This window comes from Macaca nemestrina, chromosome 3 (assembly GCF_043159975.1).
Source record: "Macaca nemestrina isolate mMacNem1 chromosome 3, mMacNem.hap1, whole genome shotgun sequence".
Lineage (NCBI taxonomy): Eukaryota > Metazoa > Chordata > Mammalia > Primates > Cercopithecidae > Macaca > Macaca nemestrina.
In genome coordinates, this window is record NC_092127.1 from 38,540,060 (window position 1) to 38,562,531 (window position 22,472).

Below are 22,472 nucleotides of genomic sequence, written 5' to 3' on the forward strand. Positions count from 1 at the left end.
GTGTGTGTGTGTGTGTGTGTGTGTGTGTGTGTGTGTAAGACAGGACAGAACAGAATTTAATACTGATCAAAACACTGACTCATGGCTACTACATTGATTTTCAGACCTGTGAATGGAAAAACCATTCCAACTCAACAGCCTCCAACCAAGGTGCCCCCTGAGAGACCACCTCCCCCAAAGCTTTCTGCAACCAGAAGATCTAATAAGAAACTGCCTTTTAATCGATCCTCTTCTGACATGGATCTTCAGAAAAAACAAAGTAACTTGGCAACTGGACTCTCAAAAGCCAAGAGTCAAGTTTTTAAAAATCAAGATCCGGTGCTACCCCCTCGCCCCAAACCAGGACACCCTCTCTACAGTAAATACATGGTAAATTTAGCTTTTAAAAATGTTCGTGGTCAAGAGATGTGCCCTAAAGTATATATAAGATTCATTTATTCCTTAGAAAAAGATGATGGAACAAATGTGGAATTGTCCCTTGACGCCAAGAGTGCTTTAGTTCAGTAGCCATAATAAATTCTAGGTCTTGGGCACGGTGGCTCATGCCTATAATCCCAGCACTTTGGGAAGCCGAGGCTGGTGCATCAACTTGAGGCCAAAAGTTTGAGACCAACTGGCCAACGTGGTGAAACTCCGTCTCTACTAAAATTACAAAAAATTACCCAGGCGTGATGGTACAATCCTGTAATCCTGGCTACTCAGGAGGCTGAGGCATGAGAATTGCTTGAGCCCAGGAGGCAGAGGTTGCTGTGAGCCAAGATCGCGCCACTGCACTCCAGCCTAGGCAACAGAGCAAGACTCTGTCTCAAAACAAACGAAACACCTAGGTCTTAAAGCAGGGTTTCATTATTAGGAGAAATGTAGGGAAAGGGGAGAGAAAGCCGGGCAGGCCAGGCTTATAACTTGCTGCCTGGCTGGACCAAACAGAAATTCTGAAAAACCTGACCCTGTGGGTAATACTAATGGGAGAACTCTGATAGATACTATAGTTTATATCTTTTGTTTTTCCTTTCATTTAAGAGATGGAGTGTCGCCGTATCACCCAGGCTGGAGTGCAGTGATGCAGTCATAGTACACTGCAGTCTCGACCTCCTGAGCTCAGGGATCCTCCTGCTTCACACTCCTGAGTAGCTGGGGCTATGGGAACATGCCTCCCCTCCAGGCTTATGGTTTATATCTTGATGTAGTTTATATCTAATAACTCCTTTTCCCATTGAGTAAATTTTAAAATGAAATAGAAAGTTCTTACTAAGATGGATGGTTTTTCCCTCATTTTCCCCTTTTGTAAGCCTAATAATTATCATGGTCCATTTAATAGTTACCAGTTAGAAGTTTTCATCAATAGTTGAGATACTGATTTTGTTCTCTTTTAATGTTTTTCTCATCAAATGACCTAAACTTTTGTCTGCGTTTGCCACAGTTGAAAAACAGAGTTGCTGGGTAGTGGCTCATACCTGTAATCCCAGCTCTTTGGGAGGCCAAGGCGGGTGGATCAGTTGAGGTCAGGAGTTCGAGACCAGCCTGGCCAACATGGTGAAACCTCTGTCTCTACTAAAAATACAAAAATTAGCTGGGCGTGTTGGTACATGCCTGTAATCCCAGCTACTCTGGAGGCTGAGGCAGGAGAATCACTTGAACCCAGGAGGCAGAGGTTGCACTGAGCCGAGATTGTGCCACTGTACTCCAGCCTGGGCAACAGTGAGACTCCATCTCAAAAAAACAAAACAACAACAACAACAAAAAGTTGATGTGTTCTCTACATTGATCAGGTTAACCTGAAGGATGTAAAACAAATAAAAATGATAAAGAGGCCAGGAGCAGTAGCTCACACCTATAATCCCAGCACTTTGGGAAGCCAACTGCTTGAACCCAGGAAGTGGAGGTTTCAGTGAGCCAAGATCATGCCACTGCACTCCAGCCTGAGTGACAGAGTGAGACTCTTTTTTTAAAAAAATAAAAAATAAAAATGATCAGGACAGCAGGACTGCTTACACTTTTTACCAATTGAATGACAGAGTAGCTTGTAACAAGAACAGCAATTAATAATTCTATATTGTGTTACTATATTTCCATCATCAAGCCAGGAATTATTTTTTCTTTAAGCTGTTCAGAGTTTTTTAAAAATCCTCTTTAGAGAAGGGTATAGACAAATAAGAAGGAGGCAGTATATTCATATATATTAATATTCATTTAAACTGACAAAACTTTAATTGCTAAAACCCAAGAGTGTTCTTTGGGATAGATTACTTAATTAATAAATAAAAACAGTAGTTGATGTATATTATATTGAGTACTAATTATGAGCCAGGTGCTGTTTGAAGCACTTTATGTGTGTATTACATAACTCACTTACTCCTCACACCAACCTTGTGAGGTAGATATTATTATCCTTGAACAAGTGAGAAAAATAAGAAACAGAGACATAAAGTAACATGCCCAGGGTTGCAAATCCAGTTAATTAATGGTGGGAGCAAGATTTGAGAACAGGTCAGCTGGCTCTGACACCTGCTCCTGACCATCATGCCAATTGTAGCCTCTACTTGATTTGGCCATTCTGTGTCAAGAGCCCTTTTTCAAGGGGAACCAGATTTCACGTTTGGTTCTTGTCACGCACGTCTGTGTGAAGAGACCACCAAACAGGCTTTGTGTGAGCAACAAGGCTGTTTATTTCACCTGGGTGCAGGCAAGCTGAGTATGAAAAAGGAGTCAGCAAAGGGAGACAGGAGTGGGGCAGTTTTATAGGATTTGGGTAGGTAGTGGAAAATTACAGTTAAAGGGGGTTGTTCTCTTGTGGGCAGGGGCAGGGGTCACAAGGTGCAGGGTAGGGAGATCAGGAGACTCATTTTCCGTGGGAGGAACATAACAAGGTTGATTGATTAGTTGGGGTGGGGCAGAAACAAATCACAATGGTGGAACGTCATCTTTTATGGTTCTTCAGTTGCTCCATACCATCTGGATGTACATGTGCAGGTCACAATGGCTTAACTTGGGCTCAGAGGCCTGACAGTTCTCAGCATAGTCGTATAATGTCAATAAAGCATTTTTAAAAACTCAATACATTCAAAATGATGGTACATCTAGAGCTGAATGTCTCATTACAAAATAATTCTTTAAATCTTTCATTTATTGCCTGCCTATAGTACCATTAAATTGCTAGCCAGGAATCTGGGTACACTGGAAGCCCTAGGAATCTGGGTACACTGGAAGCCCTAGGAATCTGACAAAGATGCTGGGAAACGGCACCACCAAGCCAGCGGTACACGGCCACATCCTTGCACTGTGGATCTTTGCTCCTGGGTGACCCAAGGCCCAGGCAGCCTTCTTCCCATGTTGGATATGAGCTTGTGTGGTTACATTTCCGGGGTATGCCTTTTATATAGTACAGACCCTCTGGTGTGCACTCATCAGCTAAAATTTTCCAAAGCAGGGAACAGAGCCCCTTGGACAAGGTCCAGTACAGATGTAAAAACCATTCTAAGATCAGACAGAGTTGAGTGGACCAGGAAGTGGCTGGGATCAGGCCATGAAATGGATTTAAGTAGACACTTGGTATCAGAGAGAGACTCTAGGAGAAGAAGAGCTTCAAGGCCTATGGAAACAAGCAGGCAGGCAGGCAGGCAGGACACGGAGGGCTCCAATCACTGATCAGCCTCGGAGGCCACCATTGTAAGAACCCTGAATTAAAGAACTGGCTGTGAGGTCAAGTGCTGGGTATTTCTCCTTCAAAACCCAGGGGACTTGGTGGATCTTATCCTGTAGAATGGAACTTCCTGGTTATGGTCTTTAAGGGAATGTTAGGCCATGTTCAGCTCTTGTGGTTCTATGGGCCCAACTCCAACTCCCAAGAGCCTCTTAACATCTATGAGAAATGACAGGCCTCGTTGATCTAGAGCATGATGAAGCCGGGTGAGTGTAGCTGCTGGAGAAGGTGCTCTTTAGGCACACACATGCCAAATTCCTAAACGATCAGTAACGTAAGAGGAGGTTATTTGATTGTGAATAAGCCTTTTATTGGTTTACATTTAAGCTGTCTGTGCCTCATGGAATTGCCAGTGAAGATATTGTCTCACAAAACCCTGGAGAACTCTCTTGTAAGGTAAAGTAGAGCTCTTTCTTTACTGGTTAATGTAAAAAAAAAAAAAATTAATCCTACTATTACACGTTATTAAATGCTTTAGGCTCCAAAGATTAAAATGTGAAAAAGTAATAATGTTTTATTAAATAATAATTGCTTCAGAGAGTGGTATTGTACCTTACAGCGTGGGGATGTACTTGTGATGCTGAAGCAGACGGAAAATAATTACTTGGAGTGCCAAAAGGGAGAAGACACTGGCAGAGTTCACCTGTCTCAAATGAAGATTATCACTCCACTTGATGAACATCTTAGAAGCAGACCACACGTAAGGGATTAATATTGTTACAGCCCTCATATCACACGTAGCAGCACATTTCATGGAACTATTAATTACATCTCATCTTCAGATTTTTATTAGCACATTTATTGTAACCAGAGTAAAAATTACAGCAGCATTCTATTCCACTTTTAGAATAAATTACTACTAAGAGACTTGCCGCTGCCATACTAATCACTTCGATACAGAGTGACTACCCTGTGTTTTGCTTTCTTCATAATGTGCTGACTTACAACAACCAGAATACTCGGTCATTAATTTTCAACTGTAAGAGCTGTTTGTTTTTTAAGTAATGTAAACCTGTTTACCAACGTGTCAGAGAATAGTTTTCTAGCAGAATGGAAGTCTGACACTAAAAAGCACTTCCCTTTAAGATTTAAGCTTAATATAAACCTAATTTCTCTGATTATAGCTCATAAAACAATGAAATATAATCCAACAACCTCAAGTCCCGATTTAGTGGAACCTGGAAAGATGCAATGGTTATTGAAAGTCATTTGTTTAGCAAGAAAAGTGATGTTGAACAATTTGTAGGAGTATATTTTTTAAAGAGCTTCTTAAGTTATCCAGGTAAAATTTCACTATCTGTTAACGTAGTAAATATGAAAAATAGGCCAGGCACAGTGGTTCATGCCTGTAATCCCACCACTCTGGGAGGCCAAGGCAGCAGATCGCTTGAGCCCAGAAGTTCAAGACCAGCCTGGGCAACATGGCACAACCATGTCCCTGGTAAAAATACAAAAATTAGTCTGGCATGGTGGTGCATGCCTGTAGTCTCAGCTACTCAGGAGACTGAGGTGGGAAGATCACTTGAGCCCAAGAGATCGAGGCCGCAAGTGAGCCATGATTGTACCACTGCGCTCCAGCCTGGGCCATAGAGCAAGACTCTGTCTTGAAAAAAATACAAATAAAAAATGGAGTAAATATGAAAAATAATAGTAATCAAGTAAAATACTTGGTTTGCCATTTATCCCAGTTTTCATAATCTTTTCCAATTTTTTCTTCTTAGAAGGCAGTTTATCTTTTGAAGTTTGCTAAGAAACTAAAAAATTGTATTTGGAGAGCAGAGGAGATATGTGTTAAGGTAGCTTCTGTTGGCATATGAAAATCCTTCCTTTAGCTCCCACAGGGAAAGTTCTCCTCTGATTCTTTTTGTCTGTTTTGGTACAGCGTTATCCATCTGTCATAGCTGTCCTTCCTCTTTTCAGAACACACTCATGGCAACAGTGGGAGTTATACTGCCAAAAAGCTTTCCTTTGTGAAAAATAGAAGCTAAAAGCAAGTAGATTTTTTGTTTGTTTTTTTGTTTTTGAGACAAGGTCTCACTCCATTGGCAGGCTGAAATAAAGTGGTATGATCACTACAGCCTTGACCTTCCCGGCTCAAGCAATCCTCCCACCTCAGCCTCCTGAGTAGCTGGGACTACAGGCGTGCGCCACCATGCCTGGCTAATTTTAAAAATTTTTTGTAGAGACAGGGTCTCACTATGTTGTCAGAGCTAGTCTGAAACTCCTGGGCTAAGCCATCTGCCTGCATGGGCCTCCCGAAGTGTTCGGATTACAGGTATGGGTCACCATGCCCAGCCAAAAGTTAGTCTTTTATAACAGTGCAAAGTTCTTCCCACCTTAAATACCACCTTCTCATCTTTTACTATAGATTTGCAGAGAGTTGGCCTCTGATAGGCAGCTATTGGTGATAATGAAATGAATCCTTCTTTATGCTTCTGGGGTAATGGCTATTGTTACTTTTTTTTAAAATAAAACTTACCTATTTGAAAGCCTAGTTTTAAGGTAATATCTCCACGAATATGTTGTACTTTCCCCCTAACTTGGCAAACAGAAAATATTGAATGAACATGACCATTTGTGGTTGAATCAGAGAGATCATGGGAACAGTGGAAGGTTGTTGCCTGGTACGTGGTTGAGACCCTAGACCTGGGTTTCAGGGAGGTGGGATTTGGTTCCCCTTCCACCTTCTTCAGTGGTTATTTAACTTCTCTAAACTTTATTTTTTTAATGTGTGAGATAACTGCCCACAGAGTTGTCTTCAGAGTTGACAGATTATATGATTTTGTGTAAAAGTCCAGAATAGATAAATCCCTAGAAACAGAAAGTAGACTACTGGTTTTCCTAGGACTGAGGGGAGGGTAAATGGGGAGTGACACCTAATTAGTAGGAGGTTTCTTTGGGGAGTGATACAAATGTTCTGCACTTGGGTTATGGTGATGGTTGGATAATTCTATGAATATCCTACAGCCATGTTCACTTTCAGTGGGTGAATTTTATCATATGTGGGTTGTATCTCAAAGATGTTTTAACAAATTCATTGAGCTGATGCGTATAAGGTATTTAACACAGTGAGTAGCACATAGTGAATGAGCAGTAAATATTAGTTATTCTTAATATTACAAAACCATTTGCATTAGCAGTTATAGTCCTATTAGAAAGACCTTTGCATTATATTATATCTGTCTACCAGATACCTACCCCAGTGGTGTGGTCTGAATTGTATGGTCCCCTTGTTGTCAACCCTGTCTAGCCTGTTCCTCTTGCCCTTCACCTGCTAGGCTGGGTTAATGAGCAGCATTGCCGGTGATATCCATACATTGAAGGCAGAGAAGGGAAAATGTGTGATCGGGAGGCACAAATTATCCCCTCCCTCCAAGGCTTGGTTTATGTTTAGGCCTCTGGTTCATTTGGAGATTTCATGTTTGTGTTTGGTGTGTGGTAGGTCTCTGACATCATTTTTTCCAAATGGATAGCCATCTAGCCTAATACCACTTATTGAATAGTAATTCCTTTTTCTCCACAGATGTAAATCAGAAGAAAATGAAAATCACACATGCACATGTGTAATACATTATGTAAATAATAATTAATTTTTTAAAGTTTTTTTTTAGAGAGAGTCACTCAGTCATCCAAGTCAGAGTATAGTGGCACAGTCATAGCTCACTGCAGCCTTGAGTTCCTGGGCTCAAGAGATCTTCACACCTCTGCATCTCTAATAGCTGGAACACAGGGATGTATCACCATGCCTGGCTAATTTTTTATTTTGTTGTAGACATGGCATATCGCTATGTTGTCCATGCTGAATTATTATTAAAAGCCACTCCAGGCTGGGCACGGTGGCTCACGCCTGTAATCCTAGCACTTTGGGAGGCCAAGACAGGTGGATCACCTGAACCCAGGAGTTTGAGACCAGCCTGGCCAACATGGCGAGACCCCATCTCACAGAATATACAGAAATTAGCCAGGCATGGTAGTGCACACCTGTAGTCGCAGCTACTTGGGGGACTGAAGTGGGAGGATAACTTAAGCCCTGGAGGTCAAGGCTGCAGTGAGCTGTGATTGCGCCACTACACTACAGCCTAGGTGACAGAGCAAGACCCTGTGCCAAAGAAAAAAAAGCCATGTCAGAACTAAAATATCTCAGAATTCATGAAATTTCCACTGTTCATTTATTTAGAGAAAAGCATTAAGCAGTCCATGAAAAAATGTTAGGGTCATCTTGGTAAGCCACTATAGTAAGCTACATTAGCCATTAGAGTCTTGACTTAAATTATATTTCAGTTTACCTAAGTTGAGAGAATGTAAGTTTTGTTTTGCAGGGGCATTTTGGTTGAAAGAGCAGGTGAGATTTAGAAAAGATCTCAGCAAAGGTGCTGCAGGGTTGAAATGGAGTGGACCATCATTCACCGTGCACTCTGATCAGCCTGGTGCATCATGGCCAGGGGAAGGGCAGAGGTATTGAAGTGTCAGGATGTCTCTAAGGGGACAAGAGTTATTAGAGGAGGTGAAGAGACAAGAAAGGGCACAAAAATCTGCCTTTATTTATTTCACGGGCTTGCCAGTGTTGAAGAGTGTTAAGTTATAACTCCAAATAATATCCTTCAGTGGGATTTGATGATGAGGAGGATAAGCCTGTCTCTTCATGTAAAGAAACTAAGAATAACAATTGCTAGTCAATAAGAAGAGGTCACTCTTCAGCTTTGCCTTCTCCTCTGGCCAATCTAGGCAATTGGCTAGATGGATAGAGAATGTTAGATTATTTTTGCTAATTTATTTAGAACTACTGTTGTAATAAACCATTCAGATTAAATACAAAATGCAGACCAGGCATGGGAGGTAGCATTGCTTTCAAAATAGAAAAAGCACTTAGTTAAGGTAATAAATGAAATGGATTTTACTTTTTGTGAATTATACTTTTGTGGAAAGTCATTAGCTCCTTTCATTACAAAAGGCAAGAGCATAAATCATAGAACTTTCTTCCTTTTCCCATCCTAATAAAGACACAACTTTTAAGACTCTGTCTTGATCACAGTTTTAAGGAAAAAGCTACCCTTGAAAGGGAAAGAGGTCAAAAACCACTACTTCAGGGTAGAATAGGCACTGTTTAAAAGTAAACAAACAGTTCCCTTTTGCTTTGCTCTCTCAGTTGAAAAAAGCAAAAACAAAACACACTGGGGGATATTTTAATTGAGATTTTCGTCCTCCCTTGGCAAGGACACATTCTTCTTCAACTTGATAATAATTCCCTTGTTTGGCTCAACTGTGTGGTTTGCATCTTGTACTCATAATGTAATTGTGTCAAGAGGACTCTAATGAGAAAAAAAGAAATTGGTCTCAGAGTGAATAATAAATCCACCATCTATCCTGCACACTTCATTCACAGCCCTGTTTTCCCCCCTAAGGATCCAAGCCACGCTCAGAAGCCTGTTGACAGTGGTGCTCCTCATGCTGTCGTTCTTCATGATTTCCCAGCAGGTAAGGATGTAAATAATACAGTAGGAGAACCACAGGATCCAGGAGTAAGTCTTTCTCCCTGCCCTGGGGTTAGCCTCTCAAGGGCATCCTTCTTCATTTTCTGTGCCTGTAGAGTCCTAGACTAGAGAGGTCATCTTATCCGGGACTCCACTTCAAGAAGGGTCGATTGTACCAGCCATTCCAGAAAGCTTAGTTGTATACCCTTGCCTTTGAAGCTCCCTGAGAAAGAGAGAGAGAGAGAGAGGCTTTCCCTTACAGATGAACATTGCAAATTGCCTACCAGTCACAAACTTTTTAACTCTTTCAAAATAGTGGGTACTAATTAACAATTGCAATATGACTGGACATGGTGGCTCACACCTGTGATCCCCGCACTTTGTGAGGCCAAGGCAGATGGATCACCTGAGGTCAGAAGTCCAGACCAGTCTGACCAACATGTTGAAACCCCATCTCTATAAATACAAAAAAGCAGCTGGGCGTGGTGATGCATGCCTGTAATCCCAGCTACTTGGGAGGCTGAGTCAGGAGAATCGCTTGAACCTCGGAGGCAGAGGTTGCAGTGAGCTGACATAGTACCATTGCACCCTGGGCAACAAGAGCAAAACCCTGTCTCAAAAAAAAAAAAAAAAAAAAAAGAATCGTAATAAAGTTAATTCTAACATAATAACTGAAGTTCTTTTGCCCTCAAAGTTGTCTCAGCTGCTACTTACCTATGAGAGCAAAATATATATATATTTTTTTGAGACGAGATCTTGCTCTGTGGCCCAGGCTGGAGTGCAGTGGTGCAGTCACTGTAACCTTGAACTCCTGGACTCAAGTGATCCTCCTCCCTCAGCTTCCCCAGTAGCTAGGACTACAGGGGTGCCACTACACCTGGCTAATTTTTTTTTTTTTTTTTTTTTTTTTTTTTTTTAGGGACATGGTCTCGCTATGTTGCCCAGGCTGGTATTGAACTCCTGGCCTCAAGTGATCCTCCCACCTTAGCTTCTTAAAGTGCTGGGATAACAGGCATGAGCCACCCATGCCCACCCATAATATAAGTACTTTTGTAATAATTTTTAAAATACCCTCATACCCAAGGCTACAAATAAACTCCCGATTTACTTGCAATCTCTTTTTATCCACTTGATAGGCTGATTTTTATTTTGGTATGGGTATACTTATTTGCTATAGAGTTATAGTACTCCCTTAGTTAACATTTGAAATTAAAATGATTTGCAAGCATGATTGAGAATAATAAGAATATTATACCATGTCTATAAACTTTTTTCATTGTTCAGTGTGTACTCAGCATGGGTTTATATTGGCACAGTAGGAAACATTTGCTAACACAATAGTGTTTTTATTCAACCATTTCCCATCAATCAAAGCATGGTAAATGTAACTAGTTTGGTCTTTAAAAAGGGAGCTCATAACAATATCCAAAAAAAAGAATAGCATTTTTTAAGTCAATTTGATTAGTATAATATGTTCTCAGAATCGGTGGAACATAACTGCCTCAGTGGACACAACTAAATGCTACTTTGTGGCTTTATCAAATCTGCAACCAGGATAATTCATCATACATAACCATAATTTTATATTACAGAGCAAGTTGATGATTTGAACCTCACTTCTGGAGAAACTGTTTATCTTCTGGAGAAGATAGATACAGACTGGTACAGAGGGAACTGTAGAAACCAGATTGGCATATTTCCTGCCAACTATGTCAAAGTGATTGTAAGTGGGTTGTATTTGCTTTAATTTAGTCATATACTCAGTGGGTTCTATGTGACTTGTAGGTTGGAAAAAATAACTAGAAACCCAGATTCTAGTTCTCTCTTTTTCATTTGGCATTTGGAAAACTCAAAAATAAAGATTTGGTCAACTAGATGATGGTTAATTATTATATTATGGGGTGTTAGAACTTAATGCCTAAATGCTATCTGAAATCCTAAAGTGAAAGACCACCACAGGTCAACTGGTGAATCAGCTGTTCTTGGAGGGTTGTTAAGCACTTAAGGATATATGGTAATTCTTTGAGACATTTAGTGAACATGAATTGAATGATACTAGATTATCCTGTAGAGGTGTCCTCTGAGGTTATGGTACCACTTCTTTTCTTTGGAGTACATTTTGGTTTGGGTTTCTTTCATCTTTTCCATTCTTATTTATCTCTGTCTTTTAAAAAAAAATCTATTTGGGAATACAGAAGTATTTGTATTGTAGATAGTGGTTCATTAATGGTTGTGCCCACAAAATAATTTCTAATCTGATTAGAATAATTATATTAAAGCACCAGAATTTTATATACCCTCACAGCCTAACTTGTGAAAGCATTCTTGTGTGTGAGAGCTGTGTGTAAGCCCAGATGGCTGTGAAATATGGGGATAAAATCAGACAGCCCTCACACATTCGTGTCATTGGAAGAGGATGACTCCGTCCCTGATATAACTTATGATACTATGAAATATCAAAAAAATCTAGCCTAACTGCATTAACAGCTTATTTGGAAGGAAAAAGTAAAAAATTCCATTACATCACAAAATTAGAAAACAAGACTAACAGAAAATCTGAATTCTTCAAATAGAAATGAATTTGAATCTCTTGGATTATGAAGGGTAGGCATTAAAAATTGTCCAGTTTATCTATGCCTTGATTCTTTGGAGAAGTTCAACTATGTTCTCTAAATTAATATTAAGAATAATGTTTGTTTTAGCACTCTTCCTCATTTTTCTTCTGCCCGATGTAGCAGTACTTTAAAAAGCACAATTACCACACTGAAATCAATCACACAGAATCTGCCACATTATTAGTGTGTTATTTCTAAGCCCACAAGTTTAAAAAATTGTTTTAAAACTTCAAACCTTTAAAATTCATCAAGAAGGCACTGATTTATTTAATATAAACCTCAAGCTTTAAGTAGTTTTAGATTGCATGCATTATAGCCAAATATTTTATCACAACCCAGCCCTCCTCTACTGAGCCTTGTAAATAAGATATTACATTAAGTGCTTGGCTGGGCACAGTGGCTTATGCCTGTAATTCCAACACTTTGGGAGGCTGAGGCGGTAGGATCACTTGAGCTCAGGAGTTCAAGACCAGGCTGGGCAACATAGTGAGACCCTGTCCCCACAAAAAATTGAAAAATTAGCTGGGCATGATGTCAGGTGTCTGCAACTCCAGCTACTTGGGAGGCTGAAGTGGGAGGATGGTGTGAGCATGGGAGGGCAAGGCTGCAGTGAGCCATAATCATGCCACTGCACTCCAGCCTGAGCAACAGAGTGAGACCCTGTCTCAAAAAATAAATAAAATAAAATAAAGTGCTTGCCACTTAATAGATGTTTGCTAAATACAGATTCCTTTCTTCCTCCCCTATTCATGTTGAAGGGGGAAAATGTTCCAGTTTTAAATGTGAAGAGAATCCACAAGTTGTTTGCTTTGCTTTGCTTTGCTTTGTTTTGTTTTTTGAGACAGTCTCGCAGTTGTCGCCCGGGCCAGGCTAGTCTCGAACTCCTGATCCACCCACCTCAGCCTCCCAAAGTGCTGGGATTACAGGCTTGAGCCACTGCACCTGGCCCAAGAATCCAAAGTTTTACTGAAATATTTTATCTTGGGGTCAGAGAAGTATTGCGGGGTTCTACCAACACTTGGAGTAGGTGTGGTAGAGCTAATGTGTGGCACTGTGAATGCCTAATGCCTGATTTCTATCTTAAGTCCTTCTCAGCTGCAGTTTTCAACCTGGAGAATATGGGATAGAGCTGGCAGAGTGTGGCAGCTCACGCCTATAATACCAGCACTTTGGGAGGCTAAGGCAGGCAGATTGCTTGAGTCTAAGAGTTCAAGACCAGCCCAGGCAACAATGGTGAAACCGTCTCTGCTAAAAATACAAAAATTAGCCGGGTGTGGTGGTACATACCTGTAGTCCCAGCTACTTGGGGGAGCTAAAGCAGAAGGATCACTTGAGCCTGGGAGGTCGAGGCTGCAGTGAGTTCTGATTGTGCCGCTGCACTCCAGCCTGGGTGACAGAGTTAGACCCTGCCTCAAAAAAAAAAAAAAAAAAAAAAAAAAAAAGCGGGGGGATAAAGAAAATTCAGTCAGAATTAGAGTGATATTAATGTGGTTATTCCAGCAAATAAGAGAATTGATTGGCTACTCAAGGAAGGCTACTTCACATGTTATACTTTTTTTTAATCCAAATTCAGGATTTTTTTTTTTACCAGTTAGCACCTGTAGTTCCTCTTAATAAGATTAACACCTAGCTAAACAAATCCATTTCAATCATGCACTTTCTAATTACTTAACCTTAAATTTATCTTACGAAAATCTGAAAAAAAAAATAATTGTTGCCTTGATTTTGTCTTTACTAGATTGATATTCCAGAAGGAGGAAATGGGAAAAGAGAATCTGTTTCATCTCATTGTGTTAAGTAAGTTTTATTTGTGTCCTTTTGCACAAAATACAAAGGAGATAACCATCTATATCGTGAAGAATTATCAAGCTTAAAACACTCCAAGGCCAGGCATGGTGGCTCAGACCTGTATCTCAATACTTTGGGAGGCTGAGGTGGGAGGATTGCTTGAGGCCAGGAGTTCAAGACTAGCCTGGGCCGCATAGCAAGAACCCCTCTCTATTATTTATTTATTCTTTATTTTAAAAGAAAACACTTCACATGGTGATCATTCCGATTCTCACTGTGTCTTTTTAATTACAAAGAAAACTTGTTTAAAAGGTGACAATGGGTTAAAATTCTGATGAAAATACATCATGAACATGCTGATAGAAGCTTACCTAAGCAATTCTCCAACATCAATGCAGAACATAAAGAAAGCAGCAAAGCACAGTCTATGCCAATGCTTCCTGCAGCCTGGCCTTAGCATGAGCAGAGATAGTTTCATCATTTACTGCATTTTATTTTGGCCTTCTGGTGTTATCTACCCAGTTTTTAGAAGGTTCAAGTATTTTTGTCATGAGAAATAATTAAATCCTGTAGAAATATGAATCCTACAATAACTGCTAGACATTTTGTATTTTTTTGTTTTTAAGAGGAACTAGAAGAAAATGAAGGAAGAGTTAAGTTGAGGACCTTTCCCTGAATTTATATACCCTTTTATGCATCGTTGTAACTCCTTTGTGATTTAAAACACTGCCACAGTGCAACTTTACATTCCAGTTAAATGAGCAAATTAATAGAATTCATTACCTGCTGAAGACTGTAAACCTGTCTATGAATAGGTCAGACATAAGGAGATGCTCCCAGAGGACTTTAGAAAACAAATGGAAAGGTTATCACAAATAAGAAAACTTCTGATCCACAGCAGTTGAATTCTATTTCAGATTCAGTTTTTCTCTATTTTTAAGCAGCATATACTGTGTCTCAGCAGGTTGAATTTGAAGTGGGCTTTTACAGTCATTGACCCATTGATCTGACTTAAATCAGAATTCTGTTAGAGCTAGAATCAACCTTTTCTCTTTAGGCAATTGCTTCTCCTTGGCCTGTTGCTGTTGAAACTTCCTTTCTAAACCCTTAAATTTAGGGATTAGTATTAAAGCACACCTTCTAGAGACACGATTTTATCTCTACTTTTATCTTATTTTCAGTCAGAATTGCAGATCATGTAAGGATTGTCCCAAATGTCAGAAATGAAGCCCTTTTAAAGGCGATACAAAAATCGTTCTTAAAGGCAACAGGGTTAGGTCCAAGACTGTGTGTTATGATATGCCGAGTTTCTGTTTTCTTTAAACCTTCTCCTAGTTTTTAAGGCCAACTCACTGATTAATTGAGCATCGACTTTGCCCAGCTAATGCCCATTGCATTCTGCCCTGATTAGTAGTCAGGAAATTTGATGACTTGCCCTGAGATTCTCAGGGTTAACACTCCTCAACTCAGTGCATTTATGATTGAAAGGGTTCAGACTGGACCATGGATTGCTGTGGCCCAAGGATACAAACATATGGAGATTGGGGAGTAAGATGATCAAAAGACACAGCAGGGTAAACTAACCACCCAGCTGCGTGTACTCTGTGACCTTGAGCTTTAGCCTTTTTGAGTGAATAGGTTCATATCTGTTAATTAAAAGTGTAACTTACTGTTTTTCATGGAATAATTTCAAATTAGCCTAGTATACCTTATTCCATGGTAAACCAAGAATAAATACTTATTGGAAGACTGAATTAAGGTTTTTAAGCATTTTAAAAGCACTCTCTAGTCTAATCCACAAAACGTGTTCTTCATTCAGAGGCTCAAGATGTGTTGCTCGGTTTGAATATATTGGAGAGCAGAAGGATGAGTTGAGTTTCTCAGAGGGAGAAATTATTATTCTTAAAGAGTACGTGAATGAGGAATGGGCCAGAGGAGAAGTTCGAGGCAGAACTGGGATTTTCCCCCTGAACTTTGTGGAGCCTGTTGAGGATTCTCCCACCTCTGGTGCAAATGTTTTAAGTGAGTATAGAGAATTTTTTTTTATTATGTCATGTCCTAATTCAAATAAACCAAATAATAGCATTATATTTCAGCTGTATAATAATCCATATTGCCATATTTTTAAGGTAGAAGGAAAACTGATTTTAAAATGAGAATTTGTGTGGGATAGACATTATTTGTGGGCATCTCTCAAAGAGCTAGTTTTGGTATTTTAGGTAATTAACAATAACTTCATACAAGAAATGGCAAAGAGGCTGGGTGTGGTGGCTTAGACCTGTAATCACAGCACTTTGAGAGGCAACGGTGGGCGGATCACCTGAGACCAGGAGTTTGAGGCTACAGTGAGCTATGACTGTACCACTGCACTCCAGCCTGGGCAACAGAGCCAGACTCTGTTTCTAATAAATAAATAAATAAATAAATAAATAGCAAAGACTCTTAAACAGAAATGAACTATAGACTGTTACTAATGTATGTAGACTATAAATAATTGTGCTTACTTTACAATTAACTAAACAAGCTCAGTGAGGGTAGTACAGGTTAAGGCAACGTAGGCAATACATGAAGAGCCTGGTGTGGAATCCCAGACTCTTCACTCCCACCCCAACCATTTATTTTTAATACTATATGGCCCTCACATCTAATGTTCTGACTTCCTGTGTGTGTTTTTTTTTTTTTAATGTAGGCACAAAGGTACCACTGAAAACCAAAAAAGAAGATTCTGGCTCAAACTCTCAGGTAGGCTGCTTGAACAGGTGACTATAGTGACAGCCAGGTTCAAACTCTGGGAGGACTATTAAAATCATAATTATTAAGAGAATATAGTATGAATTAGTTTTTCAATTCATACAACAAATCTTCATAATAAATTACTTAGATGGTTAATATATTTTATATAGAGAGCTCATACAAAGACATGCAAACCCTGATAGAAAATGAAAACAGATGCTGGGTACAGTCGCTCATGCCTGTAATCCCAACACTTTGGGAAGGCAAGGTGGGTGGATTACCTGAAGTCAGGAGTTCAAGACCAGCTTGGCCAACATGGTGAAACACTGTCTCTACTAAAAATACAAAAATTAACCACGTGTGGTGGCATGCACCTGTAAGTCCCAGCTACTTAGAAGGCTGAAGCAGGAGAATAGCTTGAACCCGGCGGTAGAGGTTGCAGTGAGCCAAGATAGCACCACTGCATTCCAGCCTGGGTGACAGAGCGAGACTTTGTCTCAAAACAAAAAGAAAGAAAATGAAAAAGAGACATGATTAGAGAATTCATAAAAGAGGTACAATAAGTGGCTAATATTGAAAAAATATTTAACCTTTCTAGTAATCAAGAAAATATATAATAAGACAGCAATAAAATACCATTTAACCTATTCAGTTAACAAAGATTCAGTGCAGCTCAACACTAAACAAGCAATTATACGCATGTGAGTGTCAAAAAAGAGAGAAAGTACACATTATTATCACCCTAAGAAAAGGATAAAAGCTGGGCACGGTGGCTCAAGCCTGTAATCCCAGCACTTTGGGAGGCCAAGACGGGCGGATCACAAGGTCAGGAGATCGAGACCATCCTGGCTAACATGGTGAAACCCTGTCTCTACTAAAAAATACGAAAAACTAGCTGGGCGAGGTGGCGGGCGCCTGTAGTCCCAGCTACTCGGGAGGCTGAGGCAGGAGAATGGCGTAAACCTGGGAGGCGGAGCTTGCAGTGAGCCGAGATCGCACCACTGCACTCCAGCCTGGGCGACAGAGCCAGACTCCGTCTCAAAAAAAAAAGAAAAAAGAAAAGGATAAAAAATAAGAGTTTGAGTCACAAAGATGAGCATAGTGCTAATATAATAAGAAAAAATTGGAAATGACCTAAATATGACCATTATTGGGAGAATGTACTAAATCTATGAAAAACTAGATTTATAAAGTAAAATCATTTTTTAAATGTCATGAGAGGAAACATATAGGGAAAGGGGATATAAAATTGAATATATAGCATAAAAAGATAGGAAGGAAATTATTCAAGTTATTAGTATTAAATTGCATCTAGGTAGTAAGATTATATACATGGGTAGGTTTTTTTTTCCCCCCCAACTTCTTTTATTTTTTTTGAGATGGAGTCTCACTCTTTTGCCTAGGCTGGAGTGCAGTGGCGTGATCTTGACTCACTGCAACCTCTGCCACCCGGGTTCAAGCGATTCTCCTGCCTCAACCTCCCGAGTAGCTGGGATTACAGGCGCCTGCCACCATGCTTCGCTAGTTTTTGTAGTTTTAGCAGAGACAGGGTTTTACCATCTTGGCCAGGCTGGTCTTGAACTCCTGACCTCGTGATCCACCTCGGCCTCCCAAAGTGCTGGGATTACAGGCATGAACCACTGAGCCCAGCCTCCTCCATTTCTTTATACATTTCTCAACTTACCAAATATTTAGGAAAAATTGTTTCATTTGTATAGTGACAAAGAGAAAAATAATGGGTTAAAATTTTTACACTTTGTAACATGACTCCAGAAGTGCTTAAAGGTACTAGGAATGTGGTACCTTCTGTTGTTTTTTAGTTTGTTGTTGTTTTTGTTGTTGTTTGTTTATTTTTGGTTTTGGTTTGGTTTTTTTTTTGGTTTTTTTTTTTGTTTTTTTTTTGAGACAGTGTCTCACTGTGATGCCTAGGCCAAGTGCAGTGGCAAGGTCTCAGCTCACTGCAACCTCTGCTTCCCAGGCTCAAGCAATCCACCTCAACCTCCTAAGTAGCTGGGATGACAGGCACACACCACCACTCCCAGCTAATTTTTGTCTTTTTTGTGGACAGGGTCTCACTTTGTTACCCAGGCTGGTCTCAAACTCCTGGGCTCAAGTGATCCACCTGCCTCAGCCTCCCAAGGTGCTAGGATTACAGGGGTGATCCACCATATCCGGCCTTCCATTGTTTTTTTGTGACAAATTTAGAAGAGTTAAGCCTGATGGGATGATTGTGTTTGTGAAAATGTCACTTGTAGTTGGCCTGTGTGTCCCCTTATCATTTCGTCCCTACCCACTGATACAGTGAAAGAGGAAGGAAACTGACTACAGTTCTCCAAAAGGAAATGTTCACATGGTTGTTGCCTGCATTTCTGAGGAATGATAAGTTCCATCCTTTAGGATTGGTTACTCAGGTGCAGGAGCAAGAGGGCAAGGTTAGTGTTGTTTGCTTGCTTTTTGTTTTTGTTTTGTAAGCCATCAGTTATTGAGCACTTAAGATGTGCCAGGCACTGGGCTAAATGTTAGACATGCATTGTCTCATTTAATGCTCTTAGTAACCCCAAGATGAAGCTGAGCCTCAGCAAAGAGAAGCATCTTGCCCAGTGTCACGAAGTTAAGAAGTGGCAGAACTGGGTCTGGAACCCTTGCCTGGCTAGCTCCCAAGCCTTTGTCCTGGCCGGGCGCTGTGGCTCACTCATGTAATCTCCTTGGGAGCCCGAGCTCCTTGGGAGGCCGAGGCAGGTGTATTGCTTCAGGCCAGGAGTTCAAGACCAGCCTGGCCAACATGGTGAAACCCCGTCTCTACTAAAAGTACAAAAATTAGGTGGGTGTAGTGGTGCCCGCCTGTAGTCCTAGCTAATCAGGAGGCTGAGGCAGGAGAATTGCTTGAATCCGGGAGGCGGAGGTTGCATTGAGCCAAGATTACTCCATTGCCCTTCAGCCTGGGCGACAGAGCGAGACTCCATTTCAGGAAAAAAAAAAAAAAGAAAGCCTTTTCATTATCCTCTACTGTCTGCTTGAGCATCTTGAACATAGGGTTCCCATCCCAAATTGGCAGAGCTGCCTCTTCACAGAGCAAAACCTTTCTCTAATGTACCTGGGATAAAAGCATTCTTACACTAGCCCACCACATCTGGGTGTTATCCTGCCAATCTCAGAGTTAACTACACCTCATAAAATTAAAAGTGTGAATTAATGAAGTTCTGTGCTATGGAATCTAATAGTCTCTGAATCAAGTAAAGACCTGGGAATTAATAGACCCACCCATTCTGATCCTTCCTAATTTAAATAAAGAAGAGCTTCACTGATAATTACTTTATCAGAATTTTTTCATAGTGTCAAATACTATGCATAAATATTTTATGCTTTGACCTAATTCTTTAATATAACAATATAATAGGTCATAGTAAGAAAAAAGTTTTTTGGCTGAGTGAGGTGGATCATGCTTATAATCCCAGAACTTTGGGAGGCTGGGAGGATCACTTGAGCCAAGAGTTCAAGACCAGCCTGGGCAATATAGTGAGACCTCATCTCTGCAAAAATAAAATTAAATAGCCGGGTGTGGTGGCCGCACGTGTAGTTCCAGCTACTGGAGAGGCTGAGGAGGGGGGATTGCCTGAGCCCAGGAAGTCAAGGCTGCAGTGTGAGCTATGATTCTGTCACTGCACTCCATCCTGGGTTACTAAGTAAGAACTTGTCTCAGAAAAGAAAAGGAAAAAAGTGTTTGCTTAAGCTTTGTATATCCCTCAAAAGCAGAAAAGCCACAAATTCTATCACACTTGTCATTTAGAGTTATAATTTAAGAAAAAATTATTGGAAACTTTTATTTCTGAAACTTGATAGCAACATAAGGTATTAGATAATTTAAAGAAGTCTTCAGGCTTTGAAATCTTAAGACCCCTTAGCTTTTTTTCCACACTACTCTTTAAGCTTTGTGGAACTCAATTTCAAATAAAATCTTACATTTCTGACCACACTTCTAATTGATAACAGGTTAACAGCCTTTCTGCAGAATGGTGTGAAGCTCTTCACAGTTTTACAGCAGAGACCAGTGATGACTTATCCTTCAAGAGGGGAGACCGGATCCAGATTCTGGAACGTCTAGATTCTGACTGGTGCAGGGGCAGACTGCAGGACAGGGAGGGGATCTTCCCAGCAGTGTTTGTGAGGCCCTGCCCGGGTATGACAACCGCAAGACATGAGTGCTACTCCTCACGGGGAGCCTGAAACCTTCAAAACTATATACATTCCTTTCCCCTCTGGCCATGCTCAGTTTGTCTGTCTATATTTGAAAGAGTTGATACATGAAGTTATGCAAACTACATTCATATACTTTGTTAGAGTTACAGAAAAAAAAGATAAAAATATCTTCACTAAATAATGGCTAATATTCCATCTAATAAAACAGTTTATATTCCATGTAATAAAAACAGTTTATGTAATTTTTCCCTGCTAAGAGGACATTGTTCATCTTCTTGAAAGTTAAATAAGTTCAAAATTAATTGAACATATTGTTTTTAAAAATGTTTTTTATCCCTAATATCACTACCTCTGAAGAGAAAATACTGTGTTTTTAGAGCGACAAGGGTTTTTTTTTTTTAATGTTAGATTTGTGTTTTAGTCCACTGTGTTTCTATATATTTAAATTTTTTATGTCTTCACAGCTGAGGCAAAAAGTATGTCGGCCATAGTACCGAAGGGGAGGAAGGCCAAAGCCTTATATGATTTCCGAGGGGAGAATGAAGATGAGCTTTCCTTCAAGGTCAGAATGTGTATCTCTTCATAACTACATAAAGCACTATAATTTTTGAAATGTTTTCCATTGAAGGATGGAACATTTGGATGGAATATTGATCATTACTCAAGAATGAAGAGATCTCCGACCCTAATTATAAGGGAAGACATTACAGAAAGTGAATAGTGCAAATAGGCCTGTTAATTTACAGTATCAACCAGGCATTAAGGTACTTAGAGAAAACCTTGGCTTTACACCCCCATACATCCCCAAAGTAATCCCCTGTTCCTTGGTCTTACATCATCACATCTCAGTAATATTAGGCTTTTTATTAGTAACAGATGACCGTCTACATGGCCTTCCAAGCCTGCCATTGACATGTCTTTGAAACTGATGGAGAATCAGATAGCACCTGCTACAATTTGCGCTAGTAGCATAGTAGCCTTATAAGACACTAAATTCTTGTCCACAAAGGCAGTGACCAGAGCTTTGGGGAAATAGTCCCAAAAGGTTGAGCTAGTTTGCAGAGGTTTTTTGTTTGTTCGTTTTTGTTTTTTTTTTTTTTTTCACAGAAGAAATGCCTAATTTTTTCTTAAAGTAAAAGTAGATATTTTCTTTTCTTTCTTTTTTTTTTTTTTTTTTTTTTTTTTTTTTTTTTGAGACAGAGTCTTGCGTCACCCAGGCTGGAGTGCAGTGGTGCAATCTCGGCTCACTGCAAGCTCCGTCTCCCGGGTTCATGCCATTCTCCTGCCTCAGCCTCCTGAGTAGCTGGGACTACAGGCGCCCGCCACCATGCCTGGCTAATTTTTTTGTATTTTCAGTAGAGACAGGGTCTCACCGTGTTAGCCAGGATGGTCTCGATCTCCTGACCTTGTGATCTACCCACCTCGGCCTCCCAAAGTGCTGGGATTACAGGCGTGAGCCACTGCGCCTGGCCAAAAGTAGATATTTTCATGATTCTATTTCCCTAATCCACAACTGGACCATGGTCAGAGGAAAGTACTTTGGGAACAGTGCTAGAAGAAGGAGGGTGGTTTTAGTAGTCACTGCTGTAAAAATAGCCTGTGTCAGACAGTGGTAAATTCTCTAGCATTGAAGATATTCAGTCAGAGACAAGGATGCTGTAGAAAGAATTAAAATATCAAGGAATGATTGGACAAGATGTGGTTTAAAACAGTGGACAGCCAAACAGGGTTTTCACTTGCCTACAACAAGAAGAGAAAAAGGCCGAGCACAGTGGCTCACACCTCTAATCCCAACACTTTTGGGAAGCCAAAGCAGGAGGATCACTTGAGGCCAGGAGTTTAAGACCGGCCTGAATGGCCGGATGCAGTGGCTCATGCCTATAATCCCAGCACTTTGGGAGGCTGAGGCAGGCAGATCACAAGGTCAGGAGATCGACACCATCCTGGCTAACACAGTGAAACCCCGTC

General features: G+C 40.4%; 1 protein-coding gene across 20 annotated transcripts in view; it reads left to right on the forward strand.

Moving 5' to 3' along the window:
• LOC105463471 (SH3 domain containing 19) overlaps positions 1 to 22,472 on the forward strand; it is a 197,048-nt gene that overhangs the window by 168,440 nt on the left and 6,136 nt on the right. For 13 of the 20 annotated variants that reach the window (XM_011710564.3, XM_011710563.2, XM_071092929.1 and 10 more), the window contains 10 exons: positions 105 to 369; positions 4,028 to 4,096; positions 4,260 to 4,400; positions 9,103 to 9,175; positions 10,764 to 10,894; positions 13,525 to 13,583; positions 15,394 to 15,596; positions 16,264 to 16,316; positions 20,298 to 20,484; positions 20,969 to 21,066. In XM_011710564.3, the coding sequence (XP_011708866.2) occupies positions 105 to 369; positions 4,028 to 4,096; positions 4,260 to 4,400; positions 9,103 to 9,175; positions 10,764 to 10,894; positions 13,525 to 13,583; positions 15,394 to 15,596; positions 16,264 to 16,316; positions 20,298 to 20,484; positions 20,969 to 21,066 (1,279 nt within the window). The remainder of the gene's footprint in view (positions 1 to 104; positions 370 to 4,027; positions 4,097 to 4,259; positions 4,401 to 9,102; positions 9,176 to 10,763; positions 10,895 to 13,524; positions 13,584 to 15,393; positions 15,597 to 16,263; positions 16,317 to 20,297; positions 20,485 to 20,968; positions 21,067 to 22,472) is intronic. The other 7 variants (XM_071092928.1, XM_011710566.3, XM_071092934.1 and 4 more) reach the window with 1 other exon arrangement.